The 25370-nt window shown below is 46.4% G+C and overlaps 1 protein-coding gene across 6 annotated transcripts in view; it reads right to left on the bottom strand.

Moving 5' to 3' along the window:
- The window catches only part of PPIL4 (peptidylprolyl isomerase like 4), a 168382-nt gene that overhangs the window by 43114 nt on the left and 99898 nt on the right, over positions 1–25370 (bottom strand). For 5 of the 6 annotated variants that reach the window (XM_075596680.1, XM_075596681.1, XM_075596679.1 and 2 more), the window contains 2 exons: positions 14233–14350; positions 13621–13763 (listed from right to left, as the gene is read on the bottom strand). The exons of the other annotated variant lie outside the window; for it this stretch is intronic. In XM_075596680.1, the coding sequence (XP_075452795.1) occupies positions 13621–13763; positions 14233–14350 (261 nt within the window). The remainder of the gene's footprint in view (positions 1–13620; positions 13764–14232; positions 14351–25370) is intronic. 6 annotated transcript variants of the gene reach the window in all.

The following is a 25370-nucleotide window of genomic DNA, read 5'->3' as shown; positions in this document are numbered from 1 at the left end:
CCTCACTGATACAGCCGATGGACCAGGGGGTTATCGCTTCCTTCAAGGCCTACTATCTTAGGCGAACATTTGCCCAGGCCATCAGAGCAACCGATGTGGAAGGTGGTCCAACCTTAAAAGAATTTTGGAAGGGTTACAACATTCTTCATGCAGTGAGAAACATCGGAGAGGCATGGAATGAGGTGAAATAATCCAATCTAAATGGAGTTTGGCGTAATTTGTGCCCGGATTTTGTGTCTGATGTCCAAGACCTTACAGAGACTGTTGCAGAAGTTACAGAAACTGTTGGGCAAATGGCCAGAGATCTCAACTTGGAGGTGGAAACTGAGGATATTGAGGAGTTGCTCGCCTCACATTCTAACGAGTTGAGCAATGAAGACCTCATGCAATTAGAGGAGCAAAAAATTGCTGAAGAGGAGGCCCACCAATCTGCTGATGTGGCACAGCCACAGCCACATAAATCTTTGTCAAGCAAAATGTTGGCTGCGGCATTCAAGCACATTGATAGCGCACTGGCCATATTTGAGGACAATGACCCTAACATTGAACGGAGTTCAACAGTCAGTCGTGGGGTGTCTAACCAAATCAGCTGCTATAGAGAGATCTACACGCAGAAAAGGGAAAGGATCTGTCCAGACTTCAATGAAGAGGTTCTTCAAGAGGCCGAAACCTTCAACTGCACCTACATCACCTCCAAAAAGTCCGTTGTCTATTGAAGATTCCCCCCCCCCATCATCTTCCTCCAATAATTGATGGGTTTTTTTTTTTGCTCATGTACATTTCTGTACAGAATACAGCATAGTTTTATTTTTATAGTTTTATTTTACAGTTCTGGAATCAATAAATATAATGTTTCCATCATAATCTATGTGTGTGCTGCATATCTTATTGCTTGAGTAACATTTTCTGTATGTTTTAGCATTAAAAATGCCTTCAGGAACAGAACGTTTAATTTAAACAGTGCTCCTATGGGAAAACGGGTTTCGCTTTACGACGCTTCGCTATCCGACGCCATTTTGAGTAACGCATTGCGTCGGATAACCGAGGACCGCCTGTATTGACACAATTCTTGGAGAGAAGAAATTTTGTCTTTTGTGCACCAATCCCGGAAACAAAGCCAAATTCTACACTTTTGATGTGGATCCCTTTCTTGCCTGTAATAGGGTCTGGATTGTCTTGTCTGAACAACCTACTGGATAATCCTGGACACATGATACATAAAGCTTGGCCCCCTGCAGACGCACTTACTAGAATTCCCTCCTACTGTCTCTGTACGTTCTCCCTACCAACCAATTAGATTGTAAGCTCCTCGAAGCAGGGACTCCTCTTCCTTAATGTTCCTTAATGTTACTTTTATGTCTGGAGCACTTATTCCCATGACCTGATTTATATTATTTGTTATTTATATGATATGTATTACTACTGTGAAGCGCTATGTGCATTTATGGCGCTATATAAATAAAGACATACAATACAATACAACCTTTGAACCTCAATGTTTCCCGCTCAATCGCCATGCCGTCAAGGCCCATTGTTTGGCGTTCGGGTGGCATATTGGCCCCTGTCGCATTAGTTCTTTGCTGTCTGGTATGTGCCATGGTATATCCACTGCCATATTTACCACGTGTGTGAACCAAGGCCTTCTTGGCCAGAATGGTGCTACCAATATCACTTCCGCTTGGTCTTCCCTGATTTTCCTGATTGTTTTCGGAATTAGGGGAATTGGGGGAATTGGGGGAAACAGGTATGCAAACTTGAAATCCCATTTCAAGCTGAGAGCATCTGTGCTTTTTGCGCTTGGATGAAAAAGCCTTGCACAGTAGTTTTTTACCTTGCGGTTCTGATGTGTCGCCATGAGATCTATGTCTGGCTGACCCCATCGCTTTACCAGCTCCTGAAACACCTGTGGGTCTAATGCCCATTCTCCTGGGTGTATAATATTGCGACTTAGAAAGTCTGCTGTGACATTTTCCAGTCCTGGGCTGTGATCTCTAATAAGTGGCCCTCTGCCCAAGAGAAGATTTCTGCTGTGAGGTTCATTAGCTTTCTGCTCCTGGTTCCCCCTTGTTTGGCTATATACTTTACAACCGACCGGTTGTCTGACTATCTTTATATTGCCATCTCTTATTTGGTCTTGGAATGCTTCCAGAGCCCTTTGTACTGCTTTTAGTTCCAGCAGATTTGATGGAAGGCGCTGTTCCTGGTTTGTCCAGGTTCCTTGCACCAGTGTTTCTCCCATTTGGGCTCTCCAACCTGCGTTGCTCGCATCTGTTGTAATTCTTTCCCATTGTACTGGGTGTAGCGTCTGTCCTTTCCACAGATTTCGGGTATCTTCCCACCACTTTAAATCTTTTGTGTGTGGGTGTAACAAGATTCCTGTGTCCTCAGTCTCTTTCGCTAAAGCCTCTGAGCTATTTTTCTTCTTTTCTTCTCATATATGGTTTAATGACGTAGGGGTGCCATTTGGGTTAGCCACGGATCCCATGTCTTGTTAAAGGAGTCAGTAGATCTTTTCAGAAAGGCTGACAGTTTCTCCATATTCATCACCTCTTGCACCCTATTTTTTACCGTTTGTTTTGAGGGGGGAGACACATTTCTACCAGGCGGCCGCCACCGCACATCTAGCCGCTGTAAGAATGAAGGAGATTAATTTACCTGTTGGTCGGTCCAAATTTTCTAAGGGCCTGGCCAGCAGGTAGGTCAACGGATCAATAGGGATTTTGAGGTCTGTGACCTCTTCAATTAATTTTTGTATAGTTCCCCAGTATTTCTGAATTTACGGACATGTCCACCAAATATGGGCCATGTCCCCTTTTGACCGCAGCCTCTCCAGCATAGATCGGACGCCTGGGGGTAGATTTGATTTATTCTAACTGGGGTAAGATACCAGCGAAACAATATTTTATATATATTTTCTTTGATTGTGGTACATATGGAAGTTCCTGAGGCTGTTTCCCAAATACTTTCCCAGTCCTCTCGGTCTATAACTATATCCAATTCTGCTGCCCAATGCAGCATATAGTCATGTGTGGGGGCTTCTATGGCCCTTTCCAATTCTGCGTACATTTGTGTTATAAGACCTTTCTGGTGGCTTGCTTCTCTGCAGAGCCGCTCGAAACCAGTGAGGGGGGGAAATTCCAACATTGGGGATAATGTTTGAACAAAGTGCCGAATTTGTAGGTACTTGAAAACATTCAGCCCTACTTTTTCATATTTGGTTTGTAGGTTTTGATAACTCAGGAACTGAACTCCCCGAAGCTCAGGAGGTCGGCAACCGCTCTGATATTTTTTGCTTTGAATTGATCCAATTGTCTGGGCTCACAGCCAGGGGGGAATTTCGGATTTTTATAAATTGGTGTGAGTTGGGATTGAGGTGTTGTGAGCTTAAATTTAAATTTGATCTTTCACATCCAGTCTCAAAACACTTTTCATTATGTCCACTTGGGGGACTTAAGAATTTTTCTTACTGTGGTGTTGAACATATCCCCATCCACCCAAGAGGTGGAGATAGACTTAACCGTTTAAACAAAAAGGCGATGTCATGGGTTTTCTCTCTCAACAGTTTGCAACCTTGTGGCCTTAATGTAGAATGGGAACTAAAACATTTTCTTCATGATTGATTTTTATATATATACCTTTAATGTTATTTTCAATAGTTCCTCTCTTGTCATGTCACTTTCCCGCCCTTTCCTTTTTCCCCACCTTCCCCCCCCTCTCCTTTTCACCCCCCACCCCCACCCTACCCTCGCCCACCCCCCCAACCTTCCCCCCACTCCCCCTTCTCCCCCCCCTCCTATCCCCCACTCTCCCTCTTGTTTCCCCTCCCTTGTCTTTCACTTCCCCCCTCCCTTCCCCCTTTCTCCCCTCCCCCCCTTTACCCCTGCCACATACCCCCCGCCCCCCCTCCTTCCCCCCCTTTGTTCTCGTTTATCATTATTATTATCTTTATTATTTTATATTATTTCAAGGTATTTTTGTATCATTTATATTGTACAAGAGATTATTTTTGAGTTATAAATATTCCCATCTATTTCCTGCTTAATTGCATCTTTCATTAACTTCCACATCATGATAAGTTAAAAGTGTTATAAATGTTTAATAATGTTTAAAATGTCTGTTACAGCCTTTGATTCTCCTATTCCATATATCTGGGTCTGTGATTAAATTTAGATTAATGATTTTCGTGCTTTATTCAAGCTCAAGGAGTATAGATTTCATGTTTTATTGACCTGTCATTAATACACCGATCTGAAACACCTAGATTTATGTTCATGCTATTGGTCATAATGATTGGTCATTTTATGTGTATTTTTGTGTTTTAACATTTTCATCTGACATCTGTGTTAGTTATGCGAGCATTATGTTTGACACTGAGGTTGCTAATGATTGTAATGCTGGACACCTGAAACTCATTGCATTGAATAGCATGAACAGCTGTCATAGGTTTGCTGGTGTATAACTAGATGTCTTGTGATGCAAGCGAATCACTCTTTTGACAAAGGCCTGCCAGGCCGAAACGCGTCAAGAGGACTCGCTTGCACCTTGTGCAAATAAAGCTCTTTTTATTCTCTCACATCAGCCTTCATTTTTCCTTTTTTGTGCTGTGCGGCGCTTTTTCTCTTCCTGAGAGGTTTTCTACATTGCTGCACTACGCGTCTGCACACCGAGTCACTGCTGGCTTGTTGCTGGTTTACCGGGTCTGCTGTGACGTCATCCGGAAGCACCGTTCATGCCGCCGGTCAGGTGACCACCCTCCGCTTCTGCGGGTATCGGGTTGGCGGTGAAGAGCAAAGATCATGAGACGGAGGCATCCCAGCTTTATTCAGGAGAAGCAGGAACACATACTACACTGAAAAGACCGGACAGGCTTGGTGTAAAAAACCACGAGGACTAACACGTGAGTTTCCCGTGTCCCAACCTTATAGTGCTCATGGTGAGCCGGTTGGTGGGAAGGATAACATATTATACCATACTGTATTACGGTTGTTTACAGCCTGGGTCTCAAAGATTCATTATATCATCTCCTACCAGAAGGACTATGCTTTATTCTGAGCGCCTGGAGGGTTAGTCAGTTGATTTACCCGTTTGTATACTTGCGCATAACATGGTCCATGAATAGCCAGTCTATTCTATCGAACGCCTTCTCTGCTCTAAGCTGAGGAGTAGTGCTTTGGTCCCTGTGAGATGGACGTGCTCAATAATATCTATTATCTTCCGAGTACTGTCTGAGGTCTGCCTGCCCGCGACAAATTCTACCTGGTCATTGTTTATTAGTCTCGGTAAGATGGGGTTTAATCTATTTGCAAGTATTTTGCTATATAATTTGAGATCACAGTTGAGAAGGGAGATTGGACGATAGCTTCCACATTGCATCGGGTCCCTGCCTTCCTTATGTATTATGGCCAGGGTGGCCAGGGACATTGATGGGGGGATTTGGTTTCCTTCCATAAAATCGTTAAATATTTTTAAGAGATGCGTGGATAGTACTGGCAAGAATCTCTTGTAGTAGACAATGGTGAAACCGTCAGGGCCAGGAGACTTAGTAATTTTTAGTGATTTGACCGCCTCTTCCAGTTCCTCTTTTGAAATCTCAGCGTTGGGGACTGTGTTTTCCTCCTCCGTTAATGTGGGGTGCTGACATTTGTCTAAGTATTGCGCTATTAATTCGGATGCTATCGGTTCAGGACGGCCATTTTTGGATCTTAAGTTGTAGAGTTCGGTGTAGAATTTTGTAAATTCGGCTGCTATTTTGCTGTCACTATGTTGTATCTCACCAGACCTGCTCTTGATCGCCGTGATTTGGGACCTTTTATGTACCCCTCTTAATTTAGTGGCCAAGAGTCTGTCATAATATTGTTGGTTGGTCCATTTGAGGGCCTTCTCAACATCCTCCAGCTGGATCTGTCTAAGTTTTGCTCTGGCTGTTGTCAATGTTTTATATACTTTTTTTGAGGGGTTAGCTTTGTGGGTTTGCTCTATTGTTTTGATATTATCCGTAAGCTCCTTTATTAGTTTTTGGCGGGCTTTTTTCCTGTGGGACGCGATGGAAATGAATTTCCCTCTGATGGTTGCCTTATGGGCTTCCCATAGGATTGCTGGTGAGGAAACGGATCCTGAGTTAAAAAGAAAGTAGTCTCGAATAGCGGATCTGATCTCCCTTTCTATCTCAGGATGGTTGAGTAATGAATCATTTAGCCTCCATGAGTAATTTATTGTTTTTTCAAAGGGGGTTGCCAAGGTTAAGGTGATCGGGGCATGATCAGACCATGTGATTGGTCCTATATCAGAGCCAGTAGTTGCCGCCAACACATTTTTAGTGGCCAGAAAGTGGTCTATTCGAGAGTAGGTCTGGTGAGGTGCTGAGTAAAAAGTATAGTCTCTCTGGCCTTGATGCTGGGTTCTCCATATGTCCACCAGTGAGAACTCGCTCAGAATTCCCCTGAACCTTTTCCCTATGATCTGGGAGGGGGTTGTACGGGGGGGTCCCATTGTGGTTGATCTGTCCTCGGTAGGGTTTAGGACCATATTTAGGTCTCCTCCCACTATCATCGATGACAGATATCCTGGGTCAACGCCCTCGAGAACATTTTTTAAGAATTCTGTTTGGTTCTCGTTTGGGGCATATACATTGATCAGAGCGATTGCTGAGCCCGCTAGGGAGCCATATACCACTAGGAATCTACCCTCTGGGTCCGCAGTTGTTTAGATATGATTGAATGGGGTGCCTTGTCTGATTATAACAGCCACACCCCTTTTCTTACTACTAAACGATGCGAAAAAGCACATTGGGAACACTTTTTTGAATAAATTTGGGGGGTCTTGTGATCTGAAGTGGGTCTCCTGTAGGAATATAATGTCTCCCCCCGACCTTTTCATATCTTGGAGTGCTAGTCTCCTTTTTCTGTTGTTCTGGAGGCCCTTTACGTTGAGTGAGGTTAATTTAATTGTGGTTTGGCTAGCCATTTGGGTTCTTTTTTAGATAATACTGTGAGGCCTCACCTTTACCACTTGGGAGGCCGTGATCCGGTAGGTCTGAGCCTGGTTTATATTTCTGTGGGCATAGAGGTTGAGTGCTTTTTTTGTTTCGAATAAATATTTTGAGCTGAGGAGGGGGGGCGTGGGCAGGGATCGAGGAGGGTGGGGCAGAGATCTGCTGGGACAGGGTCAGCAGATAGAGATATAGTAGCGAGGCCTACAAAAGACCTTAACAAATTATCGCCAGTCCTAAGAGCGACCGGCATTTGGGCTAAAATAGCCCTTCAGGGGTGGTTACGGGCTCGTCAACCGGTGGACGTCAGAGGGGTCCAGACCCTCTATAAAATTTACTTAACCCTCTTTCCCTTTTCTTGTGCAGTATCGTCTACTTTCTTTTAACAAACTCTTAGTCCGAGAGTGGGGGAGGGTAAAGGATCACAGTCATGTTTCAAACACTCTGAGCATTTCAAGCCTTTTGTTATACACTGGCGACACACTTTATTGAAGTGTGGCCAGTTCCGCAAGCCGGGAGATTTCCCGGCTTGCAAGTGGCATCCCCTCGGCGTGCCGCGCGTCACCGATGCGCGGTCACGCGTCATCGGGTGCCTGCGCCCCCTGCACGCTCGTCCAGGGCTCCCCGAGGGAGCCCTGGTGTCCCGCGATGTGGGGGACGGCGGCAGGGGGTTCCGGGGGACCCGGCGGACCCGGAGAGGAGAGGGGGAAGCCGCGATCGGCGGGCCTCTCCTCCGCTGCTTCTGCGCGCGCCCGGAACCCTCCGGCGTGCGCCAGGTAACTGCTGCGGCCGAGAACGGGCAAATGCTCGAATAAACTCGGCCGCAGCAGTACGTTTAGTGTGCAGTTCTGCACTGTTAATATGTTGTGACCAGTTTAGCAGCCTGTGAAAATAATTTCAACTTTCTCTTGCTCGTTTCCTTCCTCTACATGCTTTTCTGATTTGCATAGCATATATGTGGGGTTATGTGTGGGGTTGCTACCCATAGTAGGCGGCTCGTAACTCAACGTGGAGGGCGATGTCCTGCGTCGGCTTACCAGGAAGGTCGGCGGCTCACTCTCCGGTGTGGCTCCGGTCCGATGAGGAGTTCTTTAGGGTAAGTGAAGGCGCCTTCCTTCTTTTAGGTCCATGCAGGGGGATTTATCTGGGTGCTGCGGCGGTTGCTATTTATCCCTGGGGTGTTGGGCCGCAATCCTCAGATGTCCGGGGGGGAACCTCCTGATGCTTCCTCAGCGGTCAAGTTGGTCGCTAACCACGTTTGTGGTGGGGTTAGACCCAGCGCTCTTGCGAAGGGGGCCATGTCCGCGGGATATTTCATAGATAGATAGAAACTTTCCATTTTTGTTGACCGTGAGTCTGAAAGGGAAACCCCATCGGTATTGGATTCCTTTCTCACGGAGCAGGTTAGTTAACGGTTTTAGATCTCGCCTGCGGTCTCTTGTTGCCTTTGAGAGGTCGTTATAGACTTGGAGGGTCTCATTTTGAAAGGTTATTTCCCCCATGTCTCGGCAGGCCGCGATGATCTTTTCTTTGGATGTGTACTTGTGCATTTTATTATTATAAATTATAATTATAAATAATATTTTATTATTAAGAGAGTTTTACTTACCCACCACCATGATGTCGATCGTGGAATAAAGGACTTTTACTCACATTGGTGTCTAGCCCCTGCATCTACTTTGCTGTGCTCCGCTCAAACCTCTTTGAGGATTCCTATATATTTTTATTATATCCCTTCTCCGCCTTGGTTCGTCAGACTTAGGTCCTAGGGCACGATGAGCCCTGTCCATTTCGACCTCTTTTTCCTCCAGCTCCCCGCACACCAGGTTGAAAAGCTCCAGGAGGTAAGGCCGGAGTTGTTCTTGTGTGACTGACTCCGGCACGTTCCGGACGCGAATGTTTTGGCGCCGGTCACGATTTTCTTGTTCCTCCATTCCTTCTTTGAGAAGGGTGATCTCTTCTCCCAGGCGGCTGATCTCTTCTTCCGCTTCACTCTGTTTTTGTAGAGATTCGGTAAGCTTGTTCTCTAGGGTGGTTGTTTTTTCAGTTAACCCTGAGATTTCTTTCCTTATGTCGCTCACTGCGGTTCGAAGTTCTGTCTGAAAGGAGGCTTGGAGGGTTGCTGACATTCCTGCCAATAGTTCCTCCAAATATGACCGAGTTATGGTGTGTTCCGGGCTTGCTGAGGGGCGCTCTTTCGGCTGGGTCTTTTTCCCGGGTTGCGAGGTAGTGCCATGCGGTGCGTCGCCATCTTGGGAATCCATGGTGCTCTCTTTCGCACGTTGAGATGGCGAGAAGTACTTGGAAACTCACTGATTGCTCGTTTTTTTTGTCTTGGACATTGCCCTGCTATTTAACTTTCCGGGGGGGCAAGTTTTGATCCGGAATTTTGGGTGAAAGTGCGGGTTTTTGCGTAGTTTTACTCGCGGGTCTCTGGAGCTCCTCTTTTACCCGTCCATGCCGGGTGACATCACCGGAAGTCCCCAGGTATGGGTATATTTCTACCCCTCTTTTTCTCATTTCTGCCACTAATGGGGCTAAAACTTTTGTGAATATCCTTGGAGAGGTCGCCAGACCAAATGGCAGTGCTGTGTACTGATAATGATGTTGGTTCACTGCGAACCTTAGGAATCTTTGGTGTCTCCTTGATACGATCACGTGTCGATAAGCGTCCCTTAAATCTATCGATACCATCCAGTCTCCTGGTTGTACCTCCTGAATGATCAGATTCAAAGACACCATCTTGAATTTTCTTATTTTCTCAGGTCTAGGATTGCTCTGTAATCTCCTGGAGGCTTTTGTACTAGGAATATTCTGGAATAAATTCCACTTCCTCTGTCTTCCTGAGGTACCTTCTTTATTACTTCTGCTTGTAGTAACTTTTTTAAAACTGAATTCATTTGCCTTCTTTTTGCCTTGGACTGTATACTTGTTGTTAGGCATATATTTCTTCTTGACATTTCTTTGAACTCTATGCTGTATCCCTGATGAATGGTTTCCAATACCCCTTTGTCCTGTATTGTTTGGGCCCATGTTGCAGAAAACTGCGTCAGTCTTCCTCCCACTGGCAACTGCTGGGCTATGTAGTCTGTCGCCTACTTTACTTCAGACGGTGCCTTTAGGATAGAACTTCTTTTTACACCTTTGTCTAGTGCCTCCTCTATGTTGGCAATCCTGACACGCATTGTCCTTGCCGCAGATGTAGTTACTATGGCTGGATTACAGGCTGTTCCCGCTGTGACGTATGCCTTTTTTAATACGTAATTCATTTAACTATCCATAGTGTCTTTCAAGGTTGCAGATTCTTCTATTGGAATTGTGGTCTTCCTTGCTATTCAAGATATAGCAACATCCACCTTTGGGCTGGCTTCCCAAAATTTCACCTCTTCCTGTGGAAACGGATACATTTTCCCAAATCTTTTTGGTATACATACTTTGGCGTCTGGCCGCGCCAGTTCTGATTGAATAAGGTCCTTGATCACCTGATGTACAGGGAAAACTCTACTTTTTTTCTGTCTTGACCCAAATAATTTATCTTTCCTCTGAGTGAACTCTTCAGTGTCTTCCAATTCTAACGCCTGTCTCATGGCTTTAATGAGAGGATCCACCATTTCTACATCAAATTCAGATTCATCCTACTGAATATCTTGATCTGATGAATCTAATTCACCTTCTGACACCTGAAAGCATTCTATGTCTGATTCATCAGATGAAAAGCCTTTTCCCTTATCCAAACTGGTTTGGGATCTTGACCTTTTTTGCGCAGGATAACTGCTTGTTGTACCGCAGCATCCACGCTCTGCTTAACTACCTCCTTCATTAGTACAAGGAAGGTGCTCATCTGCTCATTAGAATCCCCTGCTGCTGCCTTAAAGCAATCTTCACACAGCTTCTTTCCCATCAGAGCTGGCTTCTCGCATGCAGCGCACCACTTAGCTTTTTTTTTTTAAGTGGCTTTCCTCTTAAGCTGCAGGGATTCCCCAGTACCCTTCGAAAATTCTGCTTCCGGAAGGGTAATCACCGAGCTAATTTAAAAAAAAAAAAAAAAATACTAAATATACACCCTAATATATATAGATCCTCTCTCGCACATGTAGTACTAAAACTAAGGACTCACCTAGTCTTGGAAACTGATCCTTTAGCAGTCTCCAACTTTGATTCAATATCCAGCACTTGGCTTCTCTCTGCTGAGCGTTCCATACTGCAGTTTTTTCTCTCACACACACAGTGTCTCCGTCGCTCCTGTGACGTTAACGCAGTGCTCGTGCATGGCCTCGCGTGTCTGCGCACGCCCCCGCCGGCCGGAACGTGACGCACGCGCTGCTGAGCGGCCGCGTGCACTGTTCCTCCTACCGCAGCATTACAGACGCTAATGTGGTCAATCTGAGCATTACCACGGCTCGCAGCTCCTGCTGCTTCCCCACCCCCGCGTGTACCGGGCTCCTGGGGGTTCCCCCAACTCCTGGGGTCTCTGTCTTGCCACGCCCAGGGGCGCATCGATCGGAGCTTCAAGGCAGAGAGGTTGAGGTCCTTGGATCACTGCACTAGTTGCAGTTAGGCGAGTCCCTTTAGAAAACAAAAAATCCTACTCCTAGCTTTGAGGACAGGAAAAAGACTAAGGCAAGTAGAGGGAGGGGCCTTTTATGGCCTACCTGCAAGAATCAATTTCCTGTCCTACCTACTGTAGACTGAGGAGGGATTAACCCACTGCCAGGGTGATCAGGAAATCTTGTTCCCGGTTACCCTGATTGTTTATTATGCACCTTCAGCTTGAATAAGGGAGCGTATTTAATCATTTATAAAAATGTTTTACCAGGAAGTAATACATTGAGAGTTACCTCTCGTTTTCAAGCATATCCTGGGCACAGAATTATGATGACAAATACATGGTTACATTAGTGAGCAGAGTTATACATTATATACAAGACATAGCATGCACAGTATGGGGGGCCCTTTACAAACTTGGGAATAAACCCTGGTATTAAAACTGTATTACATGAATAGTGAGGTTGTTGACTTCATGTTATGATATTAATACTGTTAAGGGGTCATTTATAATGTCCTCTGACTGTAGATCATTGTTATTATCCTGGTTTCCGTAACAATACACCTGCAGATATTTGTACTTAGGTGCTTTTTGGATCTCAGTTAGTGTTGATACTGTTACATAGACCTATGAAAAAATGTATTTCATACCTGTGCACATCTGCAATGGGTTGATACATGTTGTAATTCACAATTTGAACTCCTTAGTCCTCGTTCAGGGTGTCAGAGGCAGGAGTTGGAGGGCGGGCGTTCGCGTGTGAGAGCGGCAGTCTGCTGGGCGATGTGTGTACATCCTCCCCAGCAGACTTTTTCAAGAGTTGAGGAGGCGGGGAGGGGGCAGGGCTACAGACCTCAGCTTAGGGATCGAAGTTGCAGTCTTGAAATCATTCTCAAGAATGATTTCATTGGCTGCCGAGGTCCCAGTGACGCTGCTGCAGCTTCAAAAAACGACTTGGGTTGTTTATTGAAACTGTAGCCAGTGTCAACTCCGTACTTTGGAGAGAGGGCAGCTGCTACCCTGACAACCACAAGTCACTTTAAATACATTGTGTCGTAAGGCCGCATGCACGTCAGCATGCCCTCCCTCAGAAGCCAGCACCCTGAACGAGGCCTTATTGTTAGGTTAGTTTATGTGGAGCTGTGGTCTATGGATACAGTTGCAGCCACTGTTTTTACTCCTATTGTTGCATTAATTTACAAGGATATAATTTGTAGATACTTGATTTCTGCAACAGTAGCATTAAAAATGTTTGATTGCAGCAAACCGCCCCATTTGTATCATGAGCTTTGTTGCCCGTTTGTCTATTCTTTATTTCAATGTTAAGTACTCAAGGATTTTACTTGATTCTTCGCTTGTTTTATTTCCTTATTCATAGGTTAACATCACATTTTCACGGGTACAATGGTCCCATATATATGTGGTAAGCAGTATTAGTCTTCCCCTTTTAACCTATCGTGTACAGTCTGCATTCTTGGTATGGATCCAATAGATTCCTATGGAAAATTCCTGTATTTTGTTGGTATCATATTGTGTCCACTGTGTTACCGATGTTTTTCATTCTCTTTGGACACTTTAGGAGTTCTATCCGCTCCATTTTATGCTCTGTATTTTGTTAAAAAAAATGCTGAATACACAAAACCTTCATTCAGGTCCCTCGGTGAGAGGGTGCCCACAGTGTAAATCCATGTAGCTTCTTTTCTCAAGAGGGCATTATCAAGATCACCTTTCCTAATTTCCCTAGGTTGTGGTTTAGATTGGGTGGGGTGATGTGTTGTGGCAGGTGTGTCAGAGGCTGACGAGAGTACTGTTGCATAGAAAAGTTAGAGTATATATACACATACCTATACACAGAATTGAGCAACTGGTCAATATACTGATATGATGGTAATATCGAAAGAATAAAAAAATTACAAGGTCGGTAGACACCCATGGGAGTCATTGGTGTTTCAGGGACAGTTGCTTCCTATTCATTTGAATGGAGCTAAACTCGCCTCCAGCACTGAAGCGTGGCTTCACAGCAGTGAACAGGGACCGCAAAAGGCGAGTAAAGAAGCATCTGACATAATGTAGAAGAGAATTGTCACACCTGATATCTTGGTAAGGAACAAAATCCTTGTCCACAAAAGCCTCGTTTATTTTCTTCACTATATCCATCCCTTCTGTTACTTCGCCAAACACTGTATGGACCTGGTCTAAATAATCAAGATTCTCCCCTGTAGTAATAAGAAACTAAAAACAGAGAGAAACAAGGGGAGAAATTAGAATATGCTAGCATAATATAATAATATTCTGGCAACGAACATTAAGACTGACTAATAGTCAGTAATGCCTGGAATTTGTGGCACCCAGTCAACCAGCAGCAGTGTCTCCCTATACTCTTAACAGGCCAAACCAGAGAGCGTCTGTCATTTTTTTAAATTAGAATGCAAAAAATGCATCTTAGAACCGTAATAATCCTCAAAGGACTGGGAATTACCAAAACAATGCCCAGGTGAACATGGGTAATGCCATATTGTTTGGGGATTTAATTAATTGTAAAACATGCAGAAAAAGCACAACATCTGCATTCATTTTCAAGTAGTTTTATTTATTATCAAAAGGTTTTCTTGCTTTTCCCCCAATATAAATGTATTAAAGGTTAATTTTTAATATTTTCCACTAGGGAAGTGCTAAAATGACATGGGACGACTCATCTCACCTGCGATCCATGCTGCTCACTGCCATTGTTCACCATCGACACCGTTCCTATTTTCTTGTGTTTAATTCTTGGCACTTTTTCCATCTCAAAAAACTTAGCCTGGTCCCCGTAGAGTTTACTGAAAACAAGGGAGGAATATATTGTGGGAACAGGCGATAGCGTGAGGTGGAGGAGATCAGCGGATTCTGAGAGACGCCACATCTGGGACCAGACCGATGCAGCAATTTTTGGACCAGAGAACCGCTTAAAAAATGGAATGTACCTCTTTCAGGTGGGAACCGACCTGAAGAAGAGCCACAGTGACCAATATGTAGCCCCCCTTATATATTGTACTCTTTTTGTATAGTAACTGTTTTAGCTGTTATGGCTAGCATTAATTTGAGCACAGATTATTATTAATTTTCGCAGTGCCTGTGTTTCCTGCTGTGTATTTCCCGCTGTTTTCTCGCCGTTTCCGCCTTGCTTGTTTGAATTCCTCAGGGATATGGGAATGGGGGCCATTTTTCCATCATGTATTGGTGTTTGTGCATAATTTAACGATACTTATATATTAAAATTGGAGGTTTTTCCTTACGCTTCACTGTTCTTGTAAGAAATCCAATTTAGCAATAATTATATTGTAATGAATGAATCTATTATCAAAGGCAGACTGTTAAAGTATACAGTATAATAGTCTGGACTTTCCTTCATATCTATATATCATATCTGATTGTATTTTCGGTTATAGAGTTATTTTGACGGTGCAGCTGTCCTAAAAGGTCAGAGTAGGCAGAAACCCTGTTTAGGTTTGACACTGAGTGACTATTGACAACTGTGACTTTAGCTGAGAGTAGAGTCTGTGACAAAAGCTCTGAGACTCTTCCAGTCCTTACTGTATTTGGTATTCTATATTTAGAATACGTGTGCTGTTTCTTATTCGATCATAGTTTGAAACTGCAGGACCTAATTTGGAATAGAAATATATATTAAGAGAGCTGATTCAAGGAATATTATCTGGATAAATACAACAGTGAGCTTAGTAAGCTTTAGGAAGGAAGGATGGAGAGAAGATAGGCCAGAGGAAGAAAGACCAGGCCAGAGTGATGATATCATGAAGAGGAGAAAGAAGGTTACTATGTGCAACTATTCTTAAGAATATCAATCTATTTGAAACATCATTGTCATTCTTACTATTTTTGTATGTAAGTAATTATTTTCAAAATAAACGTTTTGTTTTTGTGTGCAAACGACAAGAATGCTGAATTCTGTTATGCTGACGTCAGTCTATAGAAAAGGCGAATTTAAGGACATTTAACAGTTCTGAAATGCAATTATTTGAGTGTTGGTATAATTGGTATATTTTGTGAGGATTTTGGAGATTCTCCTACACGCATGCACCGTTACGAGGTTAATTTCAAAAGAAGTAGTAGTACTGACTTTCTATTTTTTATGTTTTAAGTGCATTGTGAATGCTGTGCATTAAAAACTGGGACAGCTCAGATGGCTCTCGGAATAATGGCAAAACAGACGAGTTTAGTGATTGTGCGGATAAATACAGGCAGGCTGTAAACTGCTGCACACATCATGTAGTTTGGACTTGACTATTGATTTGTGAGAAGATGTATTCTGTTGCAATGTTCAAGACATTTCAGGGGAAATCCACCGAGCGCAGATGCCAGGTATTGCGCTGCGATTCTGCATTAACTGGCATTCAAGTCTATGATAGTTCATTTGGGATCGCAGCACGATAACCAGCATCTGCGCTGTCTCAATCCAGTTATTAGGGTCATATTTACCAAGTGCTGATACTCCAGAAGGCACCTTCTGTTCCATTCAAATGATTGGGCTATGAGGTGTATTCTGCTGATGAAGTGTTTTATGGAATAGCACTGCTTAGTAAATATATATGTGCCTTTGGCTCTTAATTCAATCTTGTGAAGTCGCTCACTTGTGCTGGAAAAGATTTTAGTGCCATTCATTTGAATAAAGCCCATTGTATCGTCAGCATTTGGGAGACACTTACTTGCATATCAAATTCAGATATTAAATGTTTATTGAAAAGGACAACGAACATGTGTATAAATCAAAAGTTGCTTTTGGATAATTCAAAAATAGCATCATAAAATAGCCAATTTGTTGCGGTGCAAATCATTCGATAAAATATTCTCTGTAGGAACTCAAACAGTGACAGGAACCTTCTAGTAGGCACAATTATTCATAGGCAGCAATAATTTGGACATTTCTGGCTCTTTGACAAGCTGTGTAAGATGGGAAAAACTTGATTGAATATCTTCCCCCACTCAGACTGTCCCAGTTGGAAAAAAAGAGACTATTTAAAAAAAATTCAAATGTTTGCATTAAATTAGTACCCTGCTCACTGATTTCTTTTTCCATTTTTTTTTTAAACTTATCTGAAATCGCTGCTTCCAGAGCTATTCAGTGGTCTCCCAATCCACAGGGATCCCCTAATCAACAAGCAGTCTAGGCATAAAATGGCCACAGGGGTCAAGGCTCACTCTGGGGGCCAACAGAAAATTCCAACATCATCAGATGACTATTTGTGTGATGCTAGGGCCATATTTGTACATATATCTTGAGAACCTGGGGTTCCCCAGGGGTAAGGGGAGCAAGGATCAGTTCCAAGGGACACCCTGTTTCAGGGAAGCTTAAAAACAAAAACTATTTTGGGGGGGCACTGCCGTGTGTGTTAATTTACCATCAATAAAGTCATAGACACGAGAGAGAGAGAGAGAGAGAGAGAGAGAGAGAGAGAGAGAGAGAGAGAGAAAGAGAGAGAGAGAGAGAGAGAGAAAATATATTACTGTATGCTCATTTGCATGTCTTGGACAGGTCTGCAACCCCGCCTTTCACCATTATCACCCAGCACACAGCACTTCCACTGCAGCAAGGGATTCTGGGAAATGACATGCAAATGAGCACACAGTGCCAACTTTTGCTTCAAAACCATTTTTATAGCCAGTATAACCAACCCCACACCCTCACAAGGAGACCCATTAAGGTTGAAACGGCTGTCTGTGGGTGGGTTTGCTGGCTATGCATCTTAATCCTGGCTATGCTCAAAGCTGTGACCATGCAGCAAGCTTAAGCCTATAGGGAACTAGGTTAAAAATGGTTTTGAAGCAAAAGGTGGCACTGTGTGCTCCTTTGCATGTAATTTCCCAGAATCCCTTGCTGCAGTGGAAGTGAAAGGCGGGGTTGCAGACCTGTCTAGGACATGCAAATGAGCATACAATAATATTTCCATTTGCTATATGCTTTGCTGTGGAGGGTTTTGTCACTTTTTTTACCCACCATAACACACACACACACACACACACAGTTCGACAAATCACCCAAAAATCTACTCGTCCAACCAAAAAATCTACTCGCCACCTAGTCCCGCCCCCAACCCCGCCCCTAGTCCCACCCCCAACCCTAGTCCCACCCCCAACCCTAGTCCCGCCCCATCCCCGCTTTAAAATAAAATATATAAATAAAATACATTTAATAAATTCCTAGGCAGAACAACATTCGTTTTTGACATAAATGTATTTATTGTATTACATTATACTACAATTAGTCCTTGTTACGTGTGTGTGTGTGTGTGTATGTGTGTGTGTGTGTGTGTGTGTGTGTGTGTGTGTGTGAGTAAATGTCGGATCTAGAAATAAAAGCCAGATGTGAATGACTAGTTTCCTGAACCCCTTAACCAGTGTCTGGACGTCCCCGCTTCACAATATCTAAAGCAGCAATCCCGCCTGGGATCTTACCTGATCCGCAGTCCCTCAATGTCCAGGTACCCTCATTCCCGCAATGTTATACATTGGAGGGGAGGTGTTCCCTACCTGTCTTCTGGGTTAGGGGGGGTTCTGATATCTTCCGTGTGAAGCTTGAGTCAGATCTGGAAGAAAGCAGTATAGGTTATTTCGGTGTAGGTATAGGGCAGTTAAGATATATAGGGTAAATAAGAGATCCAGATCCAGAGTGTGGGTGAGAGACACAGCGAGAGAGGGTGACAGAGAGACACAGCGAGAGAGCGAGAGAGAGGGTGACAGGGAGAGCGAGAGAGAGAGAGGGTGACAGGGAGAGCGAGACAGAGGGTGAAAGGGAGAGCGAGAGTATGTGGGTGAGGTGGTGGATGACTGACCGACTGACACTTGGGTGCGTGATTGACTGACACTTGGGTGCGTGACTGACTGACACTTGGGTGCGTGACTGACTGACACTTGGGTGCGTGACTGACTGACACTTGGGTGCGTGACTGACTGACTGGGTGGGTGACTGACTGACTGGGTGGGTGACTGACTGACTGGGTGGGTGACTGACTGACTGACTGGGTGGGTGACTAACTGACTGACTGGGTGGGTGACTGACTGACTGACTGGGTGGGTGACTGACTGGGTGGGTGACTGACTGACTGGGTGGGTGACTGACTGACTGGGTGGGTGACTGACTGGTTGGGTGACTGACTGACTGGTTGGGTGACTGACTGACTGGTTGGGTGACTGACTGACTGGTTGGGTGACTGACTGACTGGTTGGGTGACTGACTGACTGGTTGGGTGACTGAGTGACTGGTTGGGTGGGTGACTGACTGGGTGGGTGACTGACTGGGTGGGTGACTGACTGGGTGGGTGACTGACTGGGTGGGTGACTGACTGACTGACTGGGGAGTGACTGACTGGGTGGGGAGTGACTGACTGGGTTGGGAGTGACTGACTGACTGGGTGACTGACTGACTGGGGGGGGTGACAGACTGACGGGGGGGGTGACAGACTGGGGGGGGTGACTGACCGGGGGGGGGGGGTGACTGACTGGGTGAGGGTGACTTACTGGGGGGGGGGTGACTGACGGGGGGTTGGGTCACTGACTGTTACTGTGTGGTGAGGGGGTGACTGATTGGGGGTACCTCTGGTGTCCTACGCACATACACAGTCTGACACACGCTCTGCCTCTCCTGGGTCTCTCACCACCGCGTCACTCCTCCGCTCCCACATTCCTCTCTGCCCTGGGCCTCTGACATAACTCGTTACCTCTCCTCGGGGGGCTGATGGGGTTGCGGTCCACGGACCCGCGGCGGGGCGGTACCGGCCTGGTCCCCGGAGGCAGCTCCATGTCCCAATGCCTCGTGTGCTCCTGCTCGCTCTCTGAACAGTCTGAGGCAGCGGGGACGTGCGTCGGAACGGAGAGAGTGACCAATCCGCGCAGAGCAGGGAGCACACCAATGATCGCTCGAAGGGGAGACAGTGGAAAATCCGAGCAGGGGCGGGACCAGGGGGAGGGAACCCACCAATCACAGCACGGGGCACGGCGTGGGGCTGCAATGCGAGGCGGCGATTGGCTGGGAGCGCAAGACATGGCACACAACGCTGGCTGGCAATCAGCGGACGGGTGAGTGTGCACGTGTGCAGAGAGCAAGGCGGGAGAAAAAGGGAAAGAGCCACCTGAGAGCGTACAGCATAGCGGAGAGCAGCAGTCAGTGGCGAGCAGGAGCCTCAACCAATCACAAGGGAGGCCGCTCGTTAGGGGCGGGCTCATATAGAGCCTGGCCGCGTGCCCAGAAAGCCTCAGCAGTCAGGTAGTGGGAGTTTTGTTTTTTGTTTTTCAGCGCGAGCAGGGAAATTTAAAAAAGCAAACACGTGTGCTGCTTGGGCCAATATTTACTTGCCCGGAGGTTAAATCCACCCGCCCCGGGCGTGTAAATGTATAGGATTGTCGAACACTGTATATATATATATATATATATATATATATATATATATATATATATATATATATATATATATAGTCATGGTACGGAGATTTGCACTCACGTTTTGGTTGGAAAGCAGATGCTTGTCCCATATGCAACATATAGACGTATGGTAACCAGGGGAATCCTGATGACCAAGGAAGACAGCACACCGCAAAGATGATACAAAAAAGTGTATTGTGAAACATAGGGCCGCCAACGTTTTGGGTGCTCGTAGAGGACCTTCCTCAGGGCAGTCCTCTACGAGGACCGAAACGTTGGCGGCCCTGTGTTTCACAATACACTTTTTTGTATCATCTTTGCGGTGTGCTGTCTTCCTTGGTCATCAGGATTCCCCTGGTTACCACACACACACACACACACACACACACACACACACACACACACACACACACACACACACACATATTTACATATACATAGTAGTTGAGGTTGAAAAAAGACGTATTTCCATCAAGTTCAACCTATGCTAAATTACTTTATCCTATATCTATACTTACTTATTGATCCTGAGGAAGGCAAACAAAAATGATCCAATGATATCTCATAAGGGGAAAAATAAATTCCTTCCTGACTCCAAGAATTGGCAATCGATTAATCCCTGGATCAACATCCTTCCCATGTATACTTATTTGGTATATCCCTGTATACCTTTCCCATCTAAAAAGATGTCCAACCTTTTTTTGAACCAATCTATTGTATCTGCCATCACAGTCTCAGTGGGTAATTAATTCCACATTTTAATTGCCCTTACTGTAAATAACCCTTTCCTTTCTTGCTGGTGAAATCTCCTTTCCTCCAACCTTAAGGGATGGCCCGAGTCCTTTGTACTGCCCGTGGGATGAACAGTTCTTTTGAAAGCTCCTTCTACTTGTGACGATAGCTTCCACAGCCTTATTAATATTACACACAAAAAATTGGGTTTGAACTGAACGAGGCTTAAGATATAATAAATTGTATTTATTCCTTAGAATAAAGGTGAACACAACAGATAATGCAGTAACAAACAAGAAGTACACTTACATTGGGGTTGGGGAATGAGAAGTATGATGTAGCATTTCTCTCAGCGTCAGGAAATCATTCAGGTGAGATCAGGTTACCATATCAGCAAACGAAAACGAATGAAGACTTTGCATGAAGACCAAAAATGAAGACAAAGGATAGATGGGGAACAGCAGGTTATAAACCTTTTGTCCCTCTATCTGTAACATTAAGAACCTGTGATTGGTTTGCAATTATCTCCAGCCAATCTTTGATGGGGGGACACATTTTAGGACAGGCCCCCCTGCTAGCTGGCACATGTGCAGTAGAACTCTGGGGTCTCCTTTCTGAGGCCCCACATGTGCAAATGGAATGCCAGCCCAGCTACCCCTCCGGATCTTGGACAAGATAACCTGTGTTGGACAGTGATAAGTGGGACACTTAAAAACTGCTATGGTATGAGGCCCCTCCACTCTCACAGAGACAGGGAGGGTGATAAAACCTTTTGAACAAAACTTAAGTTCTAGCCATTGGGCCATGTCTCTAGGGCCATCTGTCATCCTGATAGCAAAGGAATTTCTCTGAAGCTTTGTCCATACCTTGAGACACAGTATTAACGGACTATTAACCCTTGTGCTCCCGGATGGATTCTAGTGTGTGTGTGCAGACACTGATGTACAATAACAGAGGGGAAAAAGGAAAATACACATTTACAGGTTATAACAGGGGTGAAATCACATTTCTGGACCTCAGTCCAGTTAACCCCTTGTCTCCCTGGTGGGGTCAGGGGTGGCCAAATGGGGAGCAACCCCTTTAATACCGGGCCACCCCCTTTCTCCCTCTACACCTCCCCTTCTTAATGCGTGTCCTGTGGCCCACTGGCCCTAACGGGAAGTGGGGCACTGCTGGCACCATTAATGAATTCAGCCTCAGAGGGATAGTCCTGGTGTGAAAGTCCATCAGCATTGCTGTTTTCACTGCCCTTTTTGTGCTGAATGGTAAATTCAAATTCTTGCAACGCCAAGCTCCATCTCAGCAGTTTGGCATTCTCCCCTGATACCCTCTGTAGCCAACTCAGGGGATTGTGGTCTGTGATGACCGGGAAAGCCCTCCCATAGACATAGGGCTGGAGCTTTTTGAGTGCCCACACAATGGCCAGGCACTCCTTTTCAATGGTGGCATATGCCACCTCCCTGGGGAGCAGTTTGCGACTGAGATACACCACAGGGTGCTCATTGCCGTCGTCCCCCACCTGGCTCAACACAGCCCCCACACCAAAGTCTGAGGCATCAGTCTGAATAAGAAAATGCTTGGTATAGTCTGGGGCAGCCAGGATGGGGGCCTCAGCAAGCGCAGCTTTCAGGCCTGGAAAGCAGTTTCACAGGCAGGAGACCAGGTAATAAGCACAGGCAGTTGCTTCTTAGTCAGATCAGTCAGGGGTTTGGCCACGGCGCTGTACTGTGGGACAAACTTCCTATAGTACCCTCCGGTGCCCAAAAATGCCATGACCTGTTTCTTGGTTTTTGGAACAGGCCACTGAACTATGGCTTCTACCTTGGTTGGTTCTGGTTTGAGATGCCCTCCACCCACCCTGTGCCCTAAGTACAGGACTTCTGCCATCCCTACCATACACTTAGTGGGTTTTAAGGTAAGCCCAGCCTCCCTGATCCTATCCAGCACCGCAGCTACATGTCCTATGTGGGATTCCCAGGAATTACTAAAGACAGCAATGTCATCTAAGTAAGCCCTGGCATAGCTCTGCATCCCTTCCAGTAACCTATTGACCAGGCGTTGGAAGGTAGCCGGGGCATTCTTCATCCCAAATGGCATCACCAAAAACTCATAGAGGCCACTTGGAGTGATGAATGCTGACTTCTCCCTAGCCTCCAGGGTCAGGGGAATCTGCCAATAGCCTTTGCTCAGATCCATGGTGGTCAGATACTTTGCCCCCGCGAGTTCATCTAGTAACTCATCCATGCGGGGCATGGGGTAAGCATCTGACACCGTCCCAGCGTTGAGCAACCGGTAGTCCACACAAAACCTGGTGGTTTTGTCCTTCTTAGGCACTAGGACTACTGGACTTGCCCAAGGGCTCTGGGACGGAGTAATTACCCCTAGGGTCAGCATCTCCTCAATCTCTCTCTCCATACTTGTCTTGACCTCTGCTGACACTCTATAAGCGTGCTTATGCAGAGGCTGCAGGTCCCCGGTGTGCACTGGGTGTTTTGTGAGATGTGTGGTCCCTGGCATGTCAGTGAAGAGGGCGCTAAACTGAGCTAGCATGTCCCTGGCTTCTCCCTTCTGCCTAGTACTCAACTGTGCCCCTATCTCTACCTGCTCAACAGTGTTTCCTTGCTTTGCCTCCCCTAGGAGATCAGCCTGTGGTTGCAACTGATCCTGGCTTACCTCCCCGGGCTCCTCTGTGCCCTCCGCTAACGTTGGTCCCTAAGGCTGGGGGACTGGGGTGGCCACCCTCCAGCAGTGGGCTACAAATGGCCATTACTGCTCCCATACTCTGTGCTCTGTATTCCTTTAACATATTAATGTGATATGTCTTGTGTCTCTCAGGCGCTACCTGTACAACATAGTTGCACTCATTCACCTTTCGGATGACCGGGTACGGTCCCGACCAGGCAGCCATTAACTTGTTCTCCCGAGTGGGTTTGAGAACAAGCACCTGCTGTCCTGGGATGAATTCTCTGCTACGGGCCTGCTGGTCATACAATTGCTTCTGCTTGGTCTGAGCAGCCCTGAGGTGGTCCTGGGCCACCCCCATAAGCATCTCTAACCGGTCTCTGAGATCTACTACATACTGGATCACTGAAGCATCAGTAGCAGTAGTCTAACCTTCCCATCCCTCACGGAAGAGGTCCAGAGGTCCACGTACCCTGCGGCCATATAGTAGCTCGAAGGGGGAGAAGCCTGTAGATTCTTGCGGTACCTCTCGGTATGCAAAAAGCAAGTGCTGCAGGTGAATCTCCCAGTCTTTCCCCTCCGCCTCTATAAAGGTCCGAAGCATCTGCTTCAGGGTACCATTAAACCTCTCACATAATCCGTTTGTTTGGGGATGGTAGGGGGTAGTGCGTCGGTGCTGTACACCGCAGGCATCCCAGAGACAATGTAACAGTTCACTCATGAACTGCGACCCCTGATCGGTTAGGATCTCACTAGGGAAACCTACCCTAGAAAAAATGTTCAGCAAAGCTGCTGCCACTGTCTTGGCACTTTTAGTGCCAAGCGCTACCGCCTCAGGGTACCGGGTGGCAAAATCCACCACCGTGAGGATGTAGCGCTTCCCTGACCTGCTAGGAATCATGAGGGGTCCTATCAGGTCCATCGCTACCTTCTGGAAGGGTTCCCCTATTATCGGTAGGGGTTTCAGGGGTGCCTTCACACGGTCGCCCGCCTTACCCACTCGCTGGCAGGCATCACAAGAGCGGCAGAAATTGCTTGCATCTCGGGATGCCCCCGGCCAGTAGTAACGCTGCAATAACCGGGCTCGCGTCCTGGTGACCCCCTGATGTCCCGCTAACGGAATAGAGTGAGCTACCCGTAACAATTGCTGTCGGTACCCCTGGGGTACTACTAGCTGTCGCTTACCGGTCAATCCCTTCTCTATCCCCGGGTTCCCTTCTTCTCTGTATAGGAGTCCCTTATGCCATAGGCAGCGCTCAGTGTCCTCCCCTGCCTGAGATTCGGACGCCCGAAGTCTCACGCCGGCCAGGGTAGGGTCTGTCTTCACTGCCTCCCTAAACTGGGCTCCTAAATCTTCATGTCATTGTCAGGGGAAGGGGACAAGGTAAGGGGAAACAGTAAGTCAGCCTGTGGTTGCAACTGATCCTGGCTTACCTCCCCGGGCTCCTCTGTGCCCTCCGCTAACGTTGGTCCCAAAGGCTGGGGGACTGGGGTGGCCACCGCCGGCATTGCCGCGGTCTGGCTCCGGGTAACCGCCGCCACTGCAGCGGGCTGGGGCACACGGTTGTAGGTGCAAGTCATCGGTTCCAGGTCGTTGCCCAAAAGAATTTCAGCATCCAAACCTGGTAAAACCCCCACCTCCCGCACACCCTTGCCCACCCCCCAATCCAAAAAGATGCGAGCCACCTGCAGGAAACGTGGCTCTCCGTCAGCCACAGTGATCTGCATCCCAGGGCCTGGGAGCAATTCCTCTGGCCGGACCATATCAGGTCGGACCAGGGTCACTGCAGCTCCTGAATCAAGCAAGCCGACTGCTGGACGGTCACCGACTGTGACCGGGGTGAGATGCTTGCTCCGGCCGTCCGTCTGCTGCAGGTCTGCGCTGTGCTGTCCGCCGCTCCTGGCTGTAGGCACCGAAGAAACCGGGGTAGGGGTGACATGGGACGTCTCGCTGGGAGTTGTTTCCATGACCGGTCCTGGTTCTTTGGGGGAAGCCACCCGCACGCGGGCTA

Source organism: Ascaphus truei, chromosome 4 (genome assembly GCF_040206685.1).
Source record: "Ascaphus truei isolate aAscTru1 chromosome 4, aAscTru1.hap1, whole genome shotgun sequence".
Classification (NCBI taxonomy): domain Eukaryota; kingdom Metazoa; phylum Chordata; class Amphibia; order Anura; family Ascaphidae; genus Ascaphus; species Ascaphus truei.
Note: the sequence above shows the minus strand (reverse complement) of the source record. Positions and strands in the feature narration are given on the sequence as shown.